The sequence below is a fragment of the Planococcus citri genome, chromosome 1, assembly GCF_950023065.1.
Source record: "Planococcus citri chromosome 1, ihPlaCitr1.1, whole genome shotgun sequence".
In the NCBI taxonomy this organism is placed as follows: Eukaryota; Metazoa; Arthropoda; class Insecta; order Hemiptera; family Pseudococcidae; genus Planococcus; species Planococcus citri.
In genome coordinates, this window is record NC_088677.1 from 65,945,382 (window position 1) to 65,965,082 (window position 19,701).

Consider the following 19,701-nt stretch of genomic DNA (forward strand, 5'->3'; position numbering starts at 1 on the left):
AGTCTGGCACCCCTTTGGAGGCTTTTAGGGGTTAGCAGACTGACATATTTGGATTCAGCGCGAAAAATTCTTCAAGAATTCGCCACTTTTTGTCATCTATTTGATTTTTACGAAAATTTATTGAAAAACTACAGCATTTTTTGCGATTTTTACCCCTTTAACCCACTCTGGCACCCCTTTGGGGATACTTAGAGGTCGGCAGACCGGCATATTTGGATTCAGCGTGAAAAATACTATAAGAATCCCCCAGTTTCAGCCATGAAACTTTCCAAGTTGAAAGTTCATAAAAATTGTGAACTTTGAGCTTTCGCTGTGCTTAAAAGCCCCACCTGCGAATTGCCAGAGTGGCATTTCTGGAAAGAGGACTACATATAGTAACTTTTGGGCCGGGTCCCCAATTTCAACCCCCCTCGTACATTTTTTCAGGTTGGGCTCCTGGACTATTTCGACAGATTGTCGAAGAGTGAAACTTCGTGAACAGGTATCCTACTTTCAGTGGAACTCTACTTAATTCTACAGGATTTCCTCGTATCGAAATGATTTTTCTAAATTCAACCACTTCCGAATATTCGAACCGGAGCTCGCATCATCCAAACCTCATTCATCTTCCCAACCCATAAACACGACATTCTTTCTTCATTACACGTTGAGGCCACCCAAATCAAACACCTATACCCTTGCATTCCGGCATAGTTTTATTTCATCATCGACACCACTAATCCATTGATTCGATCATCCTATTCACGGTACCTAACAACAAACGATGTAACGATGACGACAACTACGACGTCTTCGTCGTCGATAGACGGAGGAGCCCAGTCGACGATACCTTGTCACATTGAACTTCACCCGAGTGTAAAAATCGCGCATCGCGCCCATCACTTTCGGTCGATTCAAGTTCACTGTCATCTCACATCGCTACATCTTTACCTCGCTCGCTGTCGCTGAAGCCGAATGCTGGCTCATTTAACAATGGCGCACACCGCACACACCTTGCACGTTCATCACGTCTGTGGTGTGGTCTGAGCGTCGTCGAGTTGGACTTGCATCACGATACTGCAGCCCAGTTTCACATCTCACATAGAGTCAGGTCTCACGCAGTCTGTTTCGAACTCCGAACAAAACACTAATCAAAACAATTGGGCATACGCCATACGTCATCGTCGGTCGGTTTGTCTTCTTGGCCATAAACCATCACGATTGTTCATCTGGTGTGCGCCGGCGCGGGCGCACCACGCCGTACAATACGCCGATTCGTGATTGACAACTGTTAAAAATGCTCATCGAAGCATCGATCAATTGGACGAAATCCAATTTGAAATGGGTAATTAGCGTCGTGTAGTATCGTACTTTACGAGTAGGCACAAACCGAGTTCATCGACGGTCAATGGTAACAGTCTGTTGGAAAAGATTTCACGACAGTCCAACCAACCCTTACTACACCCTCGTTCGAAGCCAATTCTCTTTCTATTGCTCTACAATCTGCGCTATATGGTTTTCATTTCTTCAAACTCTGAACAAATAGCACGCTTATTATATCGATATAAATTTTCCCGAAAGGAAATTGCTGTTGAATGTTGAAAAATGCCAGTGGGTGTAAAAACGTGTGTTATTTTTGTTTTAAGGTCGCAGCGTGAACAGTGAACACATAAAACGTAACATCGTTTGTCACTTACATAGGTCAGTACTACTCAAACTATGCGTCCTCGAGGCTCGATGCAACGCATCTTTCTATTTTATTAACGAGAGAATTTACAGCCAAATAGGTACGAGAAAACGCTATTTAGATTATGTTTATTTTCACGATTGATTAACCGACCTTTTCTCTCCTTCCTTCGCCCAAACGCTTCTCCTATGTATTAATTTCTCGAGTAAAAATAAGGAATCGCGAAAAACATAATTATTTATGTAGGTCAAGAAAACACGTACCTATATGCTTATCATTTGTCACAATAAAATTGTTTGAATTACAAACCAAGAAACATCAAGGGTATGCTCTCGGTATCTCATTAATGGAAATTTTTTTGAAACGTCGTATCAGAAGAATCTTACCTTCAAAAAAATAACAGATTCATAAAAATATCACGAAAAATGGTCAATTCGGAAGATGCCATGCCATTTATTCAAGGATTTTCGAATCTACCGATTCTATTTCTTAGATTAAGCTACTTATTTTTACCTGAAAAACAGATAAAATTTTGGTGCAGGAATTAAGAGGTAAGAAAGCGAAGGGAATATCCAAAATTGGCCTTCCCTCGGGAAATAGAGCCTCAAACTATTTCAACATTTCATAATCAGTACAAAAATTTGAGTTTTTTGTGAACAAATTTTCAAATTTATCTAATAAAATGTTCATGTTTACAAAAAATTTCAGGTCATGCAACAAATTTTTGATGTAGTTTTTGGGTCTTTAAGCACATAATTTGAGCTTCTACCTCTCATAAGCTGAAACTTGAATTCACAAGTTTTCTCTCCCGAAGACATTCCACATTCTCTTTTGATATATCAATTGGAGAAATATCAAAAAAAAGGACTGCATAAAAATACCGGACTATTAACCTTTTCCGAACTGTTGCAAGGCCTTTAAAGTAGGGTTAGTACTCAATTTTTTCAAAAAACAAAAAAAAAACGTAACTCTGGTAACCAAAATAGCTTGAAAAAGAAGCCAAAAAAGTGATAGAACGCAAGCAAAACATTTTAGTGAAGAAAAAAATAATACAAAAAAAAAAACATCTTGCGCAGTAGGCAAGATTAACCGACTTTGCTCTGTTATACAGGAAAATAAACAAATTTACCGAAATTTACGGATTTACCAAAATTTACCAATTTACCGAAATTTACCAATTTACCAAAATTTACCAATTTATCGAAATTTACCAATTTACCAAAATTTACCAATTTACCGAAATTTACCAATTTACCAAAATTTACCAATTTATCGAAATTTACCAATTTACCAAAATTTACCAATTTACCTAAATTTACCAATTTACCCAAATTTACCGATTTACCCAAATTTACCGATTTACCCAAATTTACCGATTTACCAAAATTTACCAATTTACCAAAATTTACCAATTTACCAAAATTTATGAATTTACCAAAAATTACCCCAGCAATTTACTAACATTTACCTCAGTAATTATTACCAGACATTACCCACTAATTTACCAATTTTACATTTTACCAAGAATTACCCCAGCAATTTACCTACATTCACCTCAGTAATTTACCAGACATTTCCTCACTAATTTACCAATTTTTTTACCGAATTTTAATTACCCCAGTAATTTACTGCCAAAGGTTTTTACCAATTTACCAAACTTTACCAATTTACCAAACTTTACCAATTTACCAAAAATTACCCAAGCAATTTACCAAAATTTTCCATCAACTTTAATTACGAGTAATTCACCAAAAATAACTAATCATTTTATTTACTAAAAATTACTATTAATTCACCAAAAAAAAAATATATCAAGATTTACTGGCTATTTACCAAAAACTTAATGTTTTTTGTTGAAACAAAAATTACTTACACTAGAAATTTTTGAAAAATTTTGATTTTTTATGGCAAAAAAATTTTGGACGCATAAAATTAACAAAAAATTTTTTAAAAAAATCAACAAAAAATTTTCTCTTCTTGACTCGCTCGGGATTCGAACACCCGACCTCCGGCGCACCAATCTGCAACCTACACACCCTAACCACCCCATCTGTTTGTTGGGGGTGAGCCGTTTGCGAGATATAAGGGTTTACACAAATTTCTGCTTATCCATAACGTTGAAACACACTTAAACGTTCATATCTCGTAAACGGCTGAATCGATTTCGACCAAATTAAAAATTTCTCTAGTTCAGTATCAAAGCAATATTTTGCCATCATCAGTTTCGACTTAAAGTTCGGAGCTTTTGAGTTCAGCGTGACACAAATTTATACATAAATTGATATATAAATAAATAAATATATATGTAAACTTATCTCGTTTTGCGCCATATGTCTCCCACCCCCACCCAAATCCTCAACCATCATGACAAATACAATACCTTACTTTTCCGTTTCACGGCAAAGTCGGTAATACTTTTCCGTTTCACGGCAAAGTCGGTAAAAAAAACAAGACTATTTCAAACCGAAATGTTCTGGTTTCAAATTTCAAAAAAGTGGAACTATGTAGGTAGATAATTCGAAACTGTGTGATAAAAAAGCGAGGGTTTTTGACAATTTCCGGCAAAAAAAAACAATTTTTGGCGAAATAAAGAGAGATTTTGGCGATTGGCTATTTCAGGGCTTTTTGGCATTTTCTGACAAAAAAGAGAGACTTCTGGACAATTTTTGAAAAAAATTGAGTCTTTTAGAATTTTTTGGAAAAAACGACAATTTTTAGCATTGTTGTTGAAAAGCGAAATTTTTTTTTCAATTTTTGGCAATTGCCAGGATTTTTTTCTAAAATCGAAAATTTAACAATATCAGCAAAAATTAGCAATTTTTGGAAATTGTAGACGAAGAAATTACATTTTTTCACAATTTTTTTCAAAAAATGAAAATTTCCTAAAAATTTTGAAATTTTTGGAATTATTGGCAAAAAGCAAGACTGACAATTTCAACGAAAAACAGGAATTCTTGGAAATTATTGGCTAAAAAATGATACTTTATGGCAATCTTTGATGAAAATGGAAGACTTCTTTCAATTTTTTGATTAAAAAAAGCGAGACATATTGGAATTTATATGCAAAAAACTGGACTTCTGCACAATTCTTAGAAAAAAATGAAGTCTTTTTGGAATTTTTGGCAAAAAATTACGAGATTATTTGGCAATTTGACAAAAGGCGGGATTTTTTGCTATTTTTTTGGAAGGAAATGATACCTGAATCATTTTATTAGAAAGCAGTTCTTCGAAGAATTTTTGAAAATTTGTACAAGAAAAGTAAGCAATAGTGTTACTTTTGGCAACTTTGGTGAAGAGCCCTGTTAAAGTTGATATTTCCATTCCCTCTTTTCTTTCAAAATTTTGAATTTTGCATAAATGGTCAAATTTACATAACCCTCTGCGTCATGAAGAAATTCAGCTCAGTAGAAAAATGCAGATCGCAGTTTTTCAGCCAACGAACAAATTTTCAGTAGTAGGATTTTTCAGCATTTTCCAGCATTTCAAGATCTCGTAAGACACCTCGTTTTCCTCCTCCTTCAACCCCCCTTCCCTCCAACAAAAAAAAGTGCAAGTTTTGGGAATGAACGTACTATCTGGCTCCAAATTACTCAAAGAAAAGATTAAATTGCAACAAAATATTCCGTTCACAAAACGACTTGAAATTGAAATACAACATCAAAATAGAAGGAAATCAATCAAAATGGAAAATTTTCCAGAAAAGTACACGAAAATTCCAAAAATACTGCTAAAATTTCTCAAAAAATTTTTCTGAAATTACACAAAAACTAACTTGAAGAACAATCGCAAGAAAACCCACGAAGGTTGAAATCATTTAAAAATCGTACGAAAATCTACTTACTCAAAATAAAAAAATGTCCCATACCAACAAGATTCAAAAATTCATCGAAAAAATCGTGTAAAACGCCAAAATTGTTTTAAAAACTCATGTAGAATCTTTCTAAAGTTACATGACCGCACAAAATTGAAAAAATAACCTCAAAATCAAGAAAAAGTTTGTACAAATGGAACTCAAAAATCTATTCTTTTTTCAATAGACTTTTTGATATCAACATTTCTCTCCTTTCAACGAGAAAATGGTCAAAAATGTCGTCCGAAAATCCAAAAAAAGCATTGCTCACGAGCAAGATCTATTGTTGGAGGGGGTGAAGGGAGAGGAAACATGTCTGAAAAACTTGATTTTTCAAAAATGTGCAACATTTGAAAATTCAAGGGCCAAGAGCTAAAATTTGACAACGACCACCACGTCCACGTGCCATCTACTCGTAAAATCACGTTAAAATCTACAACGACAGTTCAATCACCATCTTCATCATCATCATCATCATCATCATCATCATGGCTTTGATTCTAATCTTTCGTTGATCTCATTAAAAGAAAAATAAAACTTCTTAACGCCGTTTCAACGAACCGGCACGATATCGATATGCGTGTGTATGTTTACGATCCACTCAGCGCTCTGCCTCTCTCTCACCTGCATCTGTGTACCTCTCTACCTTGTATACATACACATTCCATCATACTTCTCGTTCGTGTACCGCGCGAACCAAGCACGCGATTTGGCAAATTTTTTGGCAATAACGTAGCCCAATTATGCATTCTATAAATAAAGTGCACAACAAGTACCTTTAGATATACCTACTCTCTGTACATTGGGCGTGCGCGAGTAATCAGGGCTTCGTATTATACTCGTACTCGTGCTTCCTTCGACTCGACAGTAGTACGTCGAACAGATAGAATGATGGAGACACGTCGAAAAACTAGCTCCGTGTTCTAAAAACTTTTTACAACATACAGCACCTCGTATAAACTTGGCGTTTTTCCGCCTGTATAATTAAATTATAAAAATAAAACCGTCGTCGGCGCGCAGCTTGAAGAAATGTAGATGCGAAATCACGCGTCTTTACAGTTTTGATTCATAGTATGTACGTACGTATGTATGTACCTCTACCTACTATGTTATCTTGCATAACAACGACCCCCCGCAAACACGTGATCAATCATTTTTCAAAGTATAAGGGGGCAAGACGGAACTTGACGCTATTATAACGCATTAAATAAGGTCAAGGTGAAAAGTACTTCAATGTCAAAGGATTTAACTCCGTATAAGGATTCACAAGACATACTCAACTATTGAGGGGTATAGAATAGAGTTATAAACAAACGGTCGAATGAATTTTTTTGTCTTCATTGCGACACCTGTATCTTTCTCTTCATAGGTGAAGTATACTTGTATTGCACCCAACACAACAATTCGTCGAACTTGTTGATTAAAATCTCTCTACACTAATCGGGGTCGAATGCCGAGAAAAGCGCCGTACTGCGTGTGACGTAACGAATAACCGAGTACATGTGTATTTTTCTACATTCTTTATCAACAAATATGGTATAGGTAGAGTAATTATTTATAAAGTATGCATAGATTAAGTTATATGTACAGATACACTTACCAGGCATATAATGTAAAAATAAAGCAGCTAGAGGATATATGGCCGGACTATAAGTGATATCAGGACACGCGTAACCTAACACGCTGACCACTCGATCGGTCACCGTACGCCCGCGTTTCGATAAATGATAATGCAGTCGATGCGACGTATCTACAAACTCCGGTAGTACGCACGGTTTTTCTGGAAGTTCTGCAAAACAACAAACAGAAAATGGAAAATTAATGACGATATTTGGAAATCGATTTTGTTAATTATACGAGTATAAAATAAGAAACAAAGGGGTAAATGAACAATGGTTCAAGGGAGTTGGACGTCACTGGTGGGAGAATACTACGAGAGGGAGATGATCAGTGAGTCCTGATTCAGGGTAGTCATCATTCAAAAGGAACGAGGGCAAAAATGTTTCAAATTTTTGAAACAAATGTATAAGAATCGAAAGAGCATCCAAAAATATACCACTAGAAACTTCAAAATCTGAATTTCATTCTTCGATTTTCAACGAATTTAAAAAAAAGTCAAATTAGACAAATTTTTTGTAGAAAACTCATAATTATTGACCAAATTGGTCCATATTTTATTCAAGGCCTCAAGGATCCCCTCCTTTCTAAAGTATACTTAAATGAAAATACGATTTCCACAATGAATAAAAATGGAAGGAACGAGGAATTTGGGAAAAAAATATCAAGACTATGAAAATTTTGAAGGAAAAAAAACGAACATTTTTGTTAATTTTTGCAAAAACGGAACGTTTGACAATGACTTTTTGGATAATTTATCAAAAAAAAAGAAGGACTTTCTTGACAACTTTGCTGAACAATAAAACTTTTACGACAAATTTTGATTTAAAAAAACTGGGCTTTTTTGGGCGAATTCAACAAAAGCAGGATTTTTTTAATACTTAGCAATTTTCAGAAAAAGCAGGACTTTGTTGAAATTTTAGGCAAATGAAAAAAATGGACTTTATTTACAATTTTAGTTTAAAAGGTGAACTTTTTAGCAATTTTGACAAACTTTTGAACAATGTTGCCAAAAAAATTGAAAATTTTTGAAAATTTTGCCAAAAACGAGACGTTTTGGCAATTTTGGCATTAAAACTGGACTTTTTGACAATTTTAACAAAAGCAAGCAATTGGAACTTTTGGTAAAAATAATACTTCTTGACCATTTTGCAAAAAACCTGCCTTCGTTTTGATAATTTTAGCAAAATCTACCATTTTGATAAAAAACAGAACTACTCGACAATTTCAGCAAAATCGACTTTCTTGACAATTTTGGCAATTACAAAAAAAAAAATTTCGAACATCATTTCTGCAAGTTGTTCAAATGGCTATCGAGCAAACTACCTCTTTTATCGTTAAATTTAATAATTTTCTAAAATTATTCAAGATTGAGCTACGATTAAAAATTACAAAAAAAAAAAAAAAAAACACTGTAAAAAATCTTTCAAAATCTATAACATTTCAGTAAAAGAAATGAAAAGTTGAAAAAAATTCTGTTCAAGAAGGTTATAAATCTATCAAAAAATCAAATACATAATACAAAAAAAAACAACTAAAAAAGCATTAAAATGATTCAAAGTTTATGAAATTTAAGCATCAAAATTTAGAAAAGTTGATCAAAAATTCAGCATAATTTTCATAAAACGTTTTTAAAACATGTCAATAACTATCAAAAATCATCCAAAACTAATAAAAATTGGCCATATTTTGCAAAAATCCTACAAAAAATTTTTTAATTTTGTGGAAACTACACAAAACATAGTAAAAATCGACGAAAGAGCGTTAAAATCATCTAATGAAATTTCAAAAAAAATTGTCAAAACTGCATAAAAACGTCGAAAAAAAAACTTTAAAATCTATTTAAAAAATAATTCAATTCTACTAAAGTTTGGTTTAAGGCCAAAATACTGAAAATGCATAAATTAACGGTAATTAAGCCTGTTGAAGAAAAATGAAAACAATTGAAATTGACTAAAAATTGGTGAAATAGCTCAAATTTTAAACAAAACTTCATGAAGACGAAAATTACTCAACATTTAGCACAAAATTGATGCATCATAAGTGGAATAAAATTTAACAAGAAGTATATACATGAAGTATCATAAAAACTGCAGGATGGGCCCGAAAGTTGTCGAAAATTTGAGTAAAATTGAGGTAAATTTGGCAATAATTGCTCAAGGATTTCAAATAAGCATATCGTCTATAATTGAACATTAATCGATTCGGAATTGAAAATCAGTCTGAAATTGTATGTAAACGGTGAGAGGGAAATTTTACTCATTTTGTAGGTACGAGTATATTAGTTTTTTCATTTTTCTGATTTTTTGAACAAATTTTTCATTTTTTAAATTTTTTTTTAATTTTATGGGCTTTTAAAAAAATGTTCAAAAGTTTGAATAAGATTCATGACTTTTTATGACTTTTATGACCACCAACCAAAATTCATGACTTTTTCATACCTCCCCTCTCCCCGCACAAATGGCGTCTCATCGCGTAAATACTTTGAAAGTCAGTTCAAAACCAAAACATCAATTCTTGTTACACGAATAATTACCATAAAAAATGGTTCAAGCATTGAAGAAAATTTTTCAGCACTATGAGTTGCAAAGAAACACGGTTAGAAGTACCTTCGCCCAACCTCCTCTCCCCTCCTCTCGACAAAGAAGGAAACCAACGAATTTCCCGAATGAGTCGAGAACACAGTCGGATTTAAAACGAACTGCTTGCCCTAAACTGCATATTCGTAGACTCGCGATTCGAATCAGTGCAGCGGAATTTTTGTTGAAATTAATTCTACGAGTATGCTGTGTTGCGCGCATTCCAAGATCACGCGATATTATTATTATTTTTCGCAACGGAAGGCGCGATTATGACAACAAAAATATGAAGAAAAAAAATTAGGCTAAAAAACATACGATAATGTACGACTCATCGTCATCATGCAATATGTATACTCGTACGTAATTGGTCGGTGCGGTGCGCATAATGCACAAAACATACGTAATGTACATTGGTCGACCAACAAATCTCTCAAGTACGTTAACCTCACAGAATGACCGCGTCAATCGCCGAGGCGCGAAGACGCCGAAAACGCGCACGAGTACTCGCGCAAAATATTACGAGTACAACGTACCTCTACCTACCTACGATGAAGAGAAATTTGACGTGAAAAAAAATGTCTCTCGCGTAGGCGCGATTAAGATATGTAATATGTAGAAGAAATTCTCAATTCTCGCTACGTACCACATCGTCGTTGAGGCCGCTGCAGCCCGTCGAATTATGTGTGTAAAAATTCTATGAAATTGGCCGCTAAATTGTGACGCGAGACGCGACTGAATGTGAGGTTAAGAAGAAAAGCGTTTGCAATTTCGCTACAACTGCGATAATTGTCGTCGACGCTACGGCGATAATTTTTGCCATGTTATGAGTATTTTTACCTCCCCTCACCCCCTTCACCACTTGCCGGTCCCCTGATGCTAGCTTTTCAAACCCTTCGTATCGTCGTAATATGCGATGATTATGATCTACCTACACTCACTTCCTTGTAAATGACGCTGGCGTTCATTTGTTATTAAGTCGTTTTTCTTTTCGTAGTAAATTAATCGAGTAACTGGTTAATTCGCACATCTCATAACAGGCAGTAGAAGAAGAAGAAGGAAAATGGGTTGAAAAAGTAGGGAAATCGTTGAACTAGAGATGGTAAATATAAATATTAGAAGTGTTGGAAGCTGGATTTTGCTTTGAAGTAAAATTTTCAAGTAAGGTGTCCAGTAAATCTTGTAAATCCTACGTTCAATTTGGTGATTCAGAAAAAGCCAAAAAAACGGAAGGAACCATTTGAAAAATGAAGACTGAACAAAAGCCCGAAATAATAGTGTATTTTTGGGAAGGCGAGGAGTATGGGGGACGGAGAGAAATTTGAGAAACATGCTCAAGATTCTGCTGAAATTTTGAAAAAGGTTTTGAAAAGTTTTGCATTTTGAGTTGAAGATTTTCTGGACACCGTGTAAGATGTTTAAAGTGGAAGAAAAAAAACACATCGAGGGTTTTGACGGAAATTGGTGAAGAAATTTACTCTGAGTAGGAAACTACGCAGAAAATTTTTTAGACTCCTACCTAGTTGTACAGCGGGACTGAGCCAGAGTTCCTCAAATTGTGGTCATTTTTGAAGGAAATAAACGAATATTTTTTGCCATTTTTGGGCACTATCCTCTGCTTTGAATCCCAGAACGCGTTTTGGAATTTTTGGCAAGTAATGTAGCTTTGAAAATTTCAGCAAAAAGAACGGATTTTTTGCAAAAAAAAAAACAACAAAAAACAAAAACGAGACTTTCACTACTTTTTAGGGTGCCTACACTTGAATCGGTGGGTACGGAAAGGGGCTAAGTCACATTTTCACATTTTTCAGGAATAACAAAAAACTGATTTATTTGAAAATCAAAAATTTTTGGTAAACATGTTAAAGGTCATTGAAAGAGGACCCCAAGACACAATTTTTAGCACTGTTTAGAAAAAAAAATATTCACGTGCGCCGGCGCTGTTGCTGCCCAAACAAATGGGACTTAGACCCTTTCTGCACCCAATCGACAAAATTTCTTTTGAAATTGCTCGGGCATGAATGGGGCTTGATTGTACATCTAAGTACATCATTTAGACTGCTATCTCGTTTAAATTGACCCAAAACCCCTTTAGTTCTAAGACTTTTTGCCGAAGTTGTTAATTTTTTCATCATTTTTCAGTTCAGAGATTAACTTAAATTTCAAAAAATGGTCTTCTCAAAAATGTTAGTTATTTTTCAAGGAATTTAAAAAATTTTACAAAAAAGTCTTAAATGCGGATCCGCCCTTTTTCTGCACCCAAATACCACTTTCCCGGCAGTTTTGTGGAAATCTGACATCACCAGTCGATCCGCCATACTTTGAAACCCCTATATCGGTGAAAAAAAAAATTTCCAAAAATGTGACTTGCTCCCTTTCTGCACCCACCGATTCACTTCTGGAAAACCTGGAAAATTTGGAAAAGTCAGGAAATTCCAGCCGTTTGGAAAAGTCAGGAAAAAGTCAGTGAATTTCAGAAATCTGGAGCAATTTCAAGCAATTTCAACCTCAAAAGTCAGGGAATTTTTTGAAAGTATTCAACTGTCATTTTTTAATAATTTTAGTATGTAGTTTTATTGTATGTACATTTACTCTTATTTTGGAAAAAATTTCCCTCGCATCGCTCGAGTAATTTCGTTTACCTAGTTTGGGCTTGGAACCAAACGTATTGAAAAACGTGATTTTTTTAAAGCAAAGGAAGGGTGATTTTAAAAATACGGTGTTTTTATTTTGAAAAAAAGATCTGGAAAACCTGGAAAATCAGGAAAATCATTTCCAGAAATGAGTGGACAGGACACCCTGTTTTTGATAGAAAGCAAAACTTTGACAATAATTACAGCAAAAGGCAGAGCTTTTCAGATTAACAAAAAGGCGATACTTTTTTCGTAATTTTTGTCTATAAAGTGAATTTTTTGTAACGTACTTTTTGCCAAAAAAAAAAGACTTTTTGCAAATATAGTATCTGGCAAAAAAGCAAGACTTTAGACTACTTTTTGGAAGAAAACGTGCAATTTTTTAGAAATTTTTCTGAAAAGCGAGAAATTTTGTCAATTTTTAGCCAAAAACAAGACTGACCATTTCAGCAAAAAGCAAGGCAAATGATACAGTTTCAAAATTTTTGTCAAAAAAGCGAGTCCTTTGGGTAATTATTGGGGGCAAATACAGACTTTATCGGGTTTTTCGCAAAAAATTGTCAAGTTTTACAATGACTAAAGGCGTGTCGAATGAGGGGGCGCCTCAATCCCCCCCCCCCCGATAGAAAAATGTTAGAAAAATAGGTATTTTGGAGATGAATTGGGTGAATTAGGAAAAGTTGAAAAATTCGGGAATAGTTGAGAAAGAATTTGTGTAAGTTGGAAAAATCAAAGAATGGGTTTCAAGTTCTTGAATGATAAATTTTCAAAAGATTTCGGCCTCGCTGCATCACTCGGACCAGATCATTTTCCATTTAACTTTTTTTGATCACCATAAGTAAAAAAGTATAGAAAAATAGACTTCTCACATCAAAAATAATGTTGTTTTACTCGAACCCCCCCCCCCTCCAAATGCCTCATCATTTCAGTCGAAGCTGCCAAAAAGTTCCAACTTTTGCTAAAATACCAAACAAAACTCTTATTTTTTGTCAATAATTTGTAAAAACAATTTCAAATTTTTACCAAAATTAGTTCTTTTTGAAAACATGAAATTTTGTTCTGAAAAAATGAAGAATTGTGAATTTCTAAGAGCTTTTGTACTCACTTCGTTCGAACCTTATTCTTATTTTTAAAAATGTTATAATTTCCTGAAAACAAAAAATGTTGAAGCCATCAAAATCAAATCAACTTTTTGCATCAATAATGTTATTGTTTTACGTTTCGAATTATCAATTTTCAAAAATTTTCAAGAATAGAAAAATTAATTTGAGACATTTCGGATACACAACCAAATCAATAGAAAAATTCAAACTTTTTGTATAAAAAATTCATTTTTGAAAATTTAAAGTTATTCAACATTTTTGTTTCCAACTTCTCTTTCAAAATTTTCTCACACTACATCACTGGCCAATTGGCTCTAAAAATCGGTGGGAGAGGAGGGGAGGGGGGTCTGAGGTGAAAAGTGAGGAAAATCTGGCGAAAAAAATTGGAAAAATTTCAGTCTCGTCCCCTTCCCATTCCCTTCCACGACACATCACTTCGACATAACTCTGACTTTGATAATTTTTTCAAAAAAAATCAATTTTTTATTTTATCGTAGTAACCGAAACGTTGGAAAAGTAACCAAACGTCATTTTTAGCAAGTCAGCAACTAACCGGTTACGAGCCCTATAGATTATCGTTGTCAATTCTTTCAATGTTCCCATATACTTGGCTGGAAATAATTCCGCAGTAAACCTCGCTCTCTGCATCGGCTCACGTGGAAAATCACCAAGTGGCACTTTCAAGTTCCAAGTACCCACGATGACATCATTGTACCAAGACTCGAACTCGAGCCTAAGGAATTTGCACATGCGATAAAATACGTAAAACGTACTCGTATCCACTCGTCGTGGTTTCATGTTACCAGATCATCAATAATAATACAAGTAATCACGATAATTCGATATATGTATTCCATCGGCATCCATCGCGATATAATCGATTAGCACGCTTCATTATGGGTAAATCGCCTTTAAATTCTCACTTGCAATCGCACCTTTCGTGTCTGTGGACTGGACAAATTGGAAAAGAAAAGAAAAAGGGAAAAAAACCTCCGCCATATCGTAATTTTTTACCGTTCCGTACGATCGCCTTCAGCCAGCAATGCACACTTTATTAAATCGTGCGTAGATAAATTACAATATAAATAAATCGCGACGATTAAAAAAAACAACAACACCACCACCACCAGCAGCAACGACCGCGTGATAGGCTTATGTAATCCGCGTCACGCGGTATTTACGCCATAATCAGATCATGTTTCAATTCTCGGTAAAGGTGTATTGTGTATTAGCGAAAAGAATGCGTAAACTCTGCATAAACCGTAGGTACAAGTCGTCTATGACTTCCGTTCCATTCAACTCGAGGAGTCGTCGTCGGTGCCGATGATTACCCGCTGATGACCGCGATGGCAGGCGGTATAAGTATCGTATTCGGCTCATATGTATATTCGGTATATTGTGTTATTGAAAAGCGAAAGAAGAAATGAAAACAACAACGATGATGATAATAATAATAATAATACGATCGTATGTCGTCGTCGCCATCGTCATCATATGAGCGATCGCGGAGGACGCGTCGCGATGCGATCATATACCATACAGCGAGCTCGAGGCTCGAAGAATAGCGGATTATCACACCTGTGAAGACTGCTATGGGTGTATGGGGCGAAGAAGTGGGGGGAGGGTCGACCGACAGGTAAATACATAATATAAGTACGATTGAGAGACAGCGGAATAACAAAGATACATAGAGAAAAGACAATTACGTACATATTATAACGGCAAATGCCCGTCCCGGCCCGGGCAGGTCTGGCCCGGGTCGGACGCAGCCAGCGCCACGCTGCGCCAGCGACTCGGAGCCACAGCCGCGAACACTGAACAGCGATAATCGTTTTAATTTCACAGCTAGATTTAATCTTGTCAACCGTCGACCTTCAATCATCGTTAAGGGTAATTAAGCTAATAAACTCGGTGTGCTTGCTTCGAAATATTATACACATTTATACGCGCGTTCGTTTTACCATCGTTATAAATGGTCGCAGACACCACAGCGTCTCGCCGGATCAAACGTATAGAAAATTATTGTTTTACCATATAACTATGTAATGTACTCTCGCAGTAAGTAAGTAAGTTTAATTCAAGCAAAATAATTACCAACGATACGATTATTTATAGGATACTTTGCTTAAAAGCAATTCAAAAAGCTACCTGTTTGCTCGAGTATGTTTACCCTTGTGCTTAAAACTTTTGAGAAGACGTTGCGAAAAAGAAAAAAAAAACACGATACAAATTATAGAGGTAGGTAGGTAGGTATACCACACGCGTTAAACTAATTACCACATGGCGTAATATGAAACCCTCTTTTACCTCCACCTTGTGCGAACTTCACGCCGTTGAAATTATAATTTAAGAAGATTAAACCATTATAGTTGCCAAACAAGGTTTTAAATTGAACAATCCGTTGTTTCACTTTCTGATGACGTTAATACGACGTCGAGTCGTCTCCAAATGACAAAGATACACTTTCAATTTCCGTAATAATTCGTCATCTCCGCCGCGTCGCTCGCTTCGTCTCGTCTGCTTGTCATTAGCCATTTAAAACGAAAAACAATGTAGCTTATTTTTAAAAGAGCTGTTTCGCTTCATCGTAAATTTCACAGTACGTACATTTCGACAATACGATTCTAATTTCATTTCTTTTCCATAAGCAATCATCGACGGCTGCAGCTCGATCGATAACCTCGATTTACGTAGATAGGTAAATTTGCCCAAACAAATCGACTACCAAATCGAAGTGATCGAGGTGTTTTTCTTCGATGAGGCTTTCTTTTATTTACTTTTGACGTTGGAGTGTGAAAATTGATTGAAAATCGCCTCGAGAAAAGTATACACATAGCGTGAGTAATTGTTGATGAAACAATATGTAATTGAGACACTGAAAACACGGGCACTTGAACAGACGCCCTCTGAATTTGAATGAGACCCAGACCAAACAATAAAGATCGAAATAGTTCGAAATTTCAAATAGTAAAACTAGTTTTTGGATTTTTTGAGAATTTTCAAAAATTTGAAGAAGCGATCATTTTGGGTTAGCTTTTTGAGACCATCTCTTTTTTTTTAATGAAACAAAGCAGTGTAAATAACTACTTCATATGACCAAAAAAATCACTTCTGATCTATTCTAGAGCAATTTGAAATTTCTTGGTAGAAATGGAAAGCTTATTTGGAGGCTCCAGAAAGTCTCAAAAAGTATTTAGTTGTATTCGAGTTGGAGGATTCAATTTATGAATCTTGGCATCTGAAACTTTGATGCAGATAGTTCAAACAGTTTCCTAGTACGTGAAAATTTTGGATGCAGGAGGAAGGGAGACTTGAAGAGTGTACTTATGAAAAAAGATTTGATGATTTTTCTTCTTTTTAACCAAGGAGCTGAATTTCATTTTCACCGTATTTACGTTTTTTTGTTTTTGTTTTTTTTTTTGTTAACTGGAGAAACCCAAAATCTGAAGGCTCCATAACGGCTCGAAACCGCCACCAATCGACTCAGATGGTCAAAAATAGAGTACAAACCAAATTTCAGATTTATTCACTCACGCACAAAAGTAGTGTTCGGTGGCGTTTATTTTTAAGTGGAAAGAGCTAGAGAGACGAATGAAGCGGCGTTGAGTAGGGAAAAATAAGGGCTTTCAATAGCAACCTTGAAAATTTCAGTCCCATGCACAGGGTGTTCACAAATTGAAAAACCGGTTTGGTCAAAAAATTCAAACTGGTTTTTATTGGCGCAATGTATTCTACACACTAAGGCGACAAAAACGTGATATGAATTTTTTGAAACCAGTTCGCTAATTTGCAACCAGTTAACAAAAAATACCCAAAAATTGTAGATTGAGGCTGCAACCCCTGGTGCAGCGCTAGTGTGTTTGCATTGTTTTAGAATTGAAATAGGGGTATAGTTCCAAAAGTTGCCACCTCAATTAAATGCAAATTCAGGTGCCGCGCTAGTGTCGTTTAGTTGAAATATGGGTATTAGTTCCAAATGTTGCAACCTCAATAGAGAAAAAAGTTTGAAACAAAAGTTATAGAGCGTGAAAAATTACACAATTCTGTCTAATCACATTTTGAAACCGGTTCATTGCTTTGCCTTTAGAAACCAGTTTTTGACAATCACCTAAAAATTGAAGATAGAGAAAAATGCTTGGAACAAAAGTTGTAGAGCGTAAAAAATTGAACCATTTTCGCTGATCAGATTTTGAAACCGGTTCATTAATTTGCAACCAGTTATCAAAATTACCTAAAAATTGGAGATCGAGAAAAAAGCTTGGAACAAAAGTTGTAGAGCGTGAAAAATTGAACATTTCTGTTTAATCACATTTTGAAACCGGTTCATTGGTTCGCATTTAGCAACTGGTTTTTGACAATCACCTAAAAATTGAAGATAGAGAAAAATACTTGAAACATAAGTTGTGGAGCGTGAAAAATTGAACCATTTCCGCTGATCGGATTTTGAAACCAGTTCATTAAATCGCAGCAAGCCATCAAAAGTTACCTGATTATAAGTTAATTGGTCATTTTCAAAATTTGGTCAGCATAAATGGTTCAATTTTTCACTCTTTAGAACTTTTATTTCAAGCATTTTTCTCTACCTTCACTTTTTAGGTGATTGTCTAAGACTGGTTGCTAAATGCGAACCAATGAACCGGTTTCAAAATGTGATTTAACTGAATTGTTCAATTTTTTATGCCCCACAACTTTTCTTTGAAGCTTTTTTCTCGATCTCCAATTTTTAGGTAATTTTGATAACTGGTTGCAAATTAATGAACCGGTTTCAAAATCCGATCAGCGAAAATGGTTCAATTTTTCACGCTCTACAACTTTTGTTTCAAGCATTTTTCTCTTCAACTTTTTTCGAATTTTGATGGAGCCTTGCAAAAAATCAAGACCAAATGACTTGAATAACACTCCAGAAAAATGTCACTTTAGTTACATTTTGGTAACTTTTTCGAACTGTTTTGGTTACTGATGTTTTTGTGTGTGTGTGTGGGGGGGGGGGGGATAAATACGAGTCCTGAAAATTCAAAAACAGTATTTTCATGGTTTTTATACTTTTTTATTTTTATTATTTTTTTGAAAAGATTAAAAATCAGAGTGAAACTTCAAAATCTACCAGTTTTGGCCATTCTAGAAAACAGCAGTTTTATTTCACCGATCATTAAAAAAAATCCACAAAACGTTACCTACTTTACGAAAAATTTTTTCAAACTTTTGAATTTTTCTATATTTTATTTGCTCCTCAAAACATCCTGTTGATAATTACATACCTAATATGCCCAAATTACACATTTTTGAAAACTTGTAGAACGAGTCAATAAATTTTTGTCTGCATTTTACTGCATTCATTTCAGTACATTTGTACACAACTGGTCTTGTTTTTCAAAAATTAATTAATTTTATTCAAATTAAATCAGAATAATCTTATTAGTTTTTCAGAAATTAAACCTCAAGGGTTTTCGACATTTCGAGAAGAGTGCTTCTTTCTCTATCGTTTTATTTCTGCTCTGCTTCATGAAAATTCAATGTTTATTCACCTTTCGGGCAAGCTTACAAAAATTGAATTTTCTTTTTTGAATGGGCTGTGGGAAGGGGGATTCAGATGGAATCTTTCAAGGTACAAATTGACTGAATTTTATAATTAAATTAAGCGTGTATCTTTGCGTGTACTTTTTTTTTTGTTACGTTAATTGAAAAACTGAAGAAACATGCACATAATTATTATAATTAATGTCGCGAAAAAAAAAGCAGAAAAGTGTACTAAAATAGTTTGGTTTATTTTTAATTTAATTTCCAAAGTAACATTAAAAATGATGTTCATCAAGATGAAAAAAATATTAATTAAAAAAATGTAATTAATTTCACTTCTATTCTCTTCTACCTCCTAGAAAACTCGTATTTTCCCAAGTATCTCATCGCTTTTCTTTTGCCTTGAGTAAAGTTTTGGTAATCAAATACGAGTATAACGAAACGAGAAAAAAAAAGTCAAATTCGCTATACAAGATACATTGTATCTTTCTATCCACCTACGTAAAATACGCGTATATATATGCAATGTACCTAAACTATACCCAGCTATTCAATTGAACTGAATTCGCAGCCCTTGTTTAATGGCACCTTCGAATAATTTCCATCGCTTCGGGACGATTAAATAGTTTCGTGAACGCGCTACGATATATAGTACGTAGACGCGATACGATATTCACAACAAAAGCGTATAATCGTTTGGAATTTATTCGGGTGGAAAAATACCTTCTCGTTGCCA

General features: G+C 34.8%; 1 protein-coding gene across 7 annotated transcripts in view; it reads right to left on the reverse strand.

The window, feature by feature from the left end:
* Nucleotides 1-19,701, reverse strand: part of sky (GTPase-activating protein skywalker) — a 121,178-nt gene that overhangs the window by 44,092 nt on the left and 57,385 nt on the right. For all 7 annotated transcript variants that reach the window (XM_065347165.1, XM_065347167.1, XM_065347168.1 and 4 more), the window contains exon 3: nucleotides 7,117-7,305. In XM_065347165.1, the coding sequence (XP_065203237.1) occupies nucleotides 7,117-7,305 (189 nt within the window). The remainder of the gene's footprint in view (nucleotides 1-7,116; nucleotides 7,306-19,701) is intronic.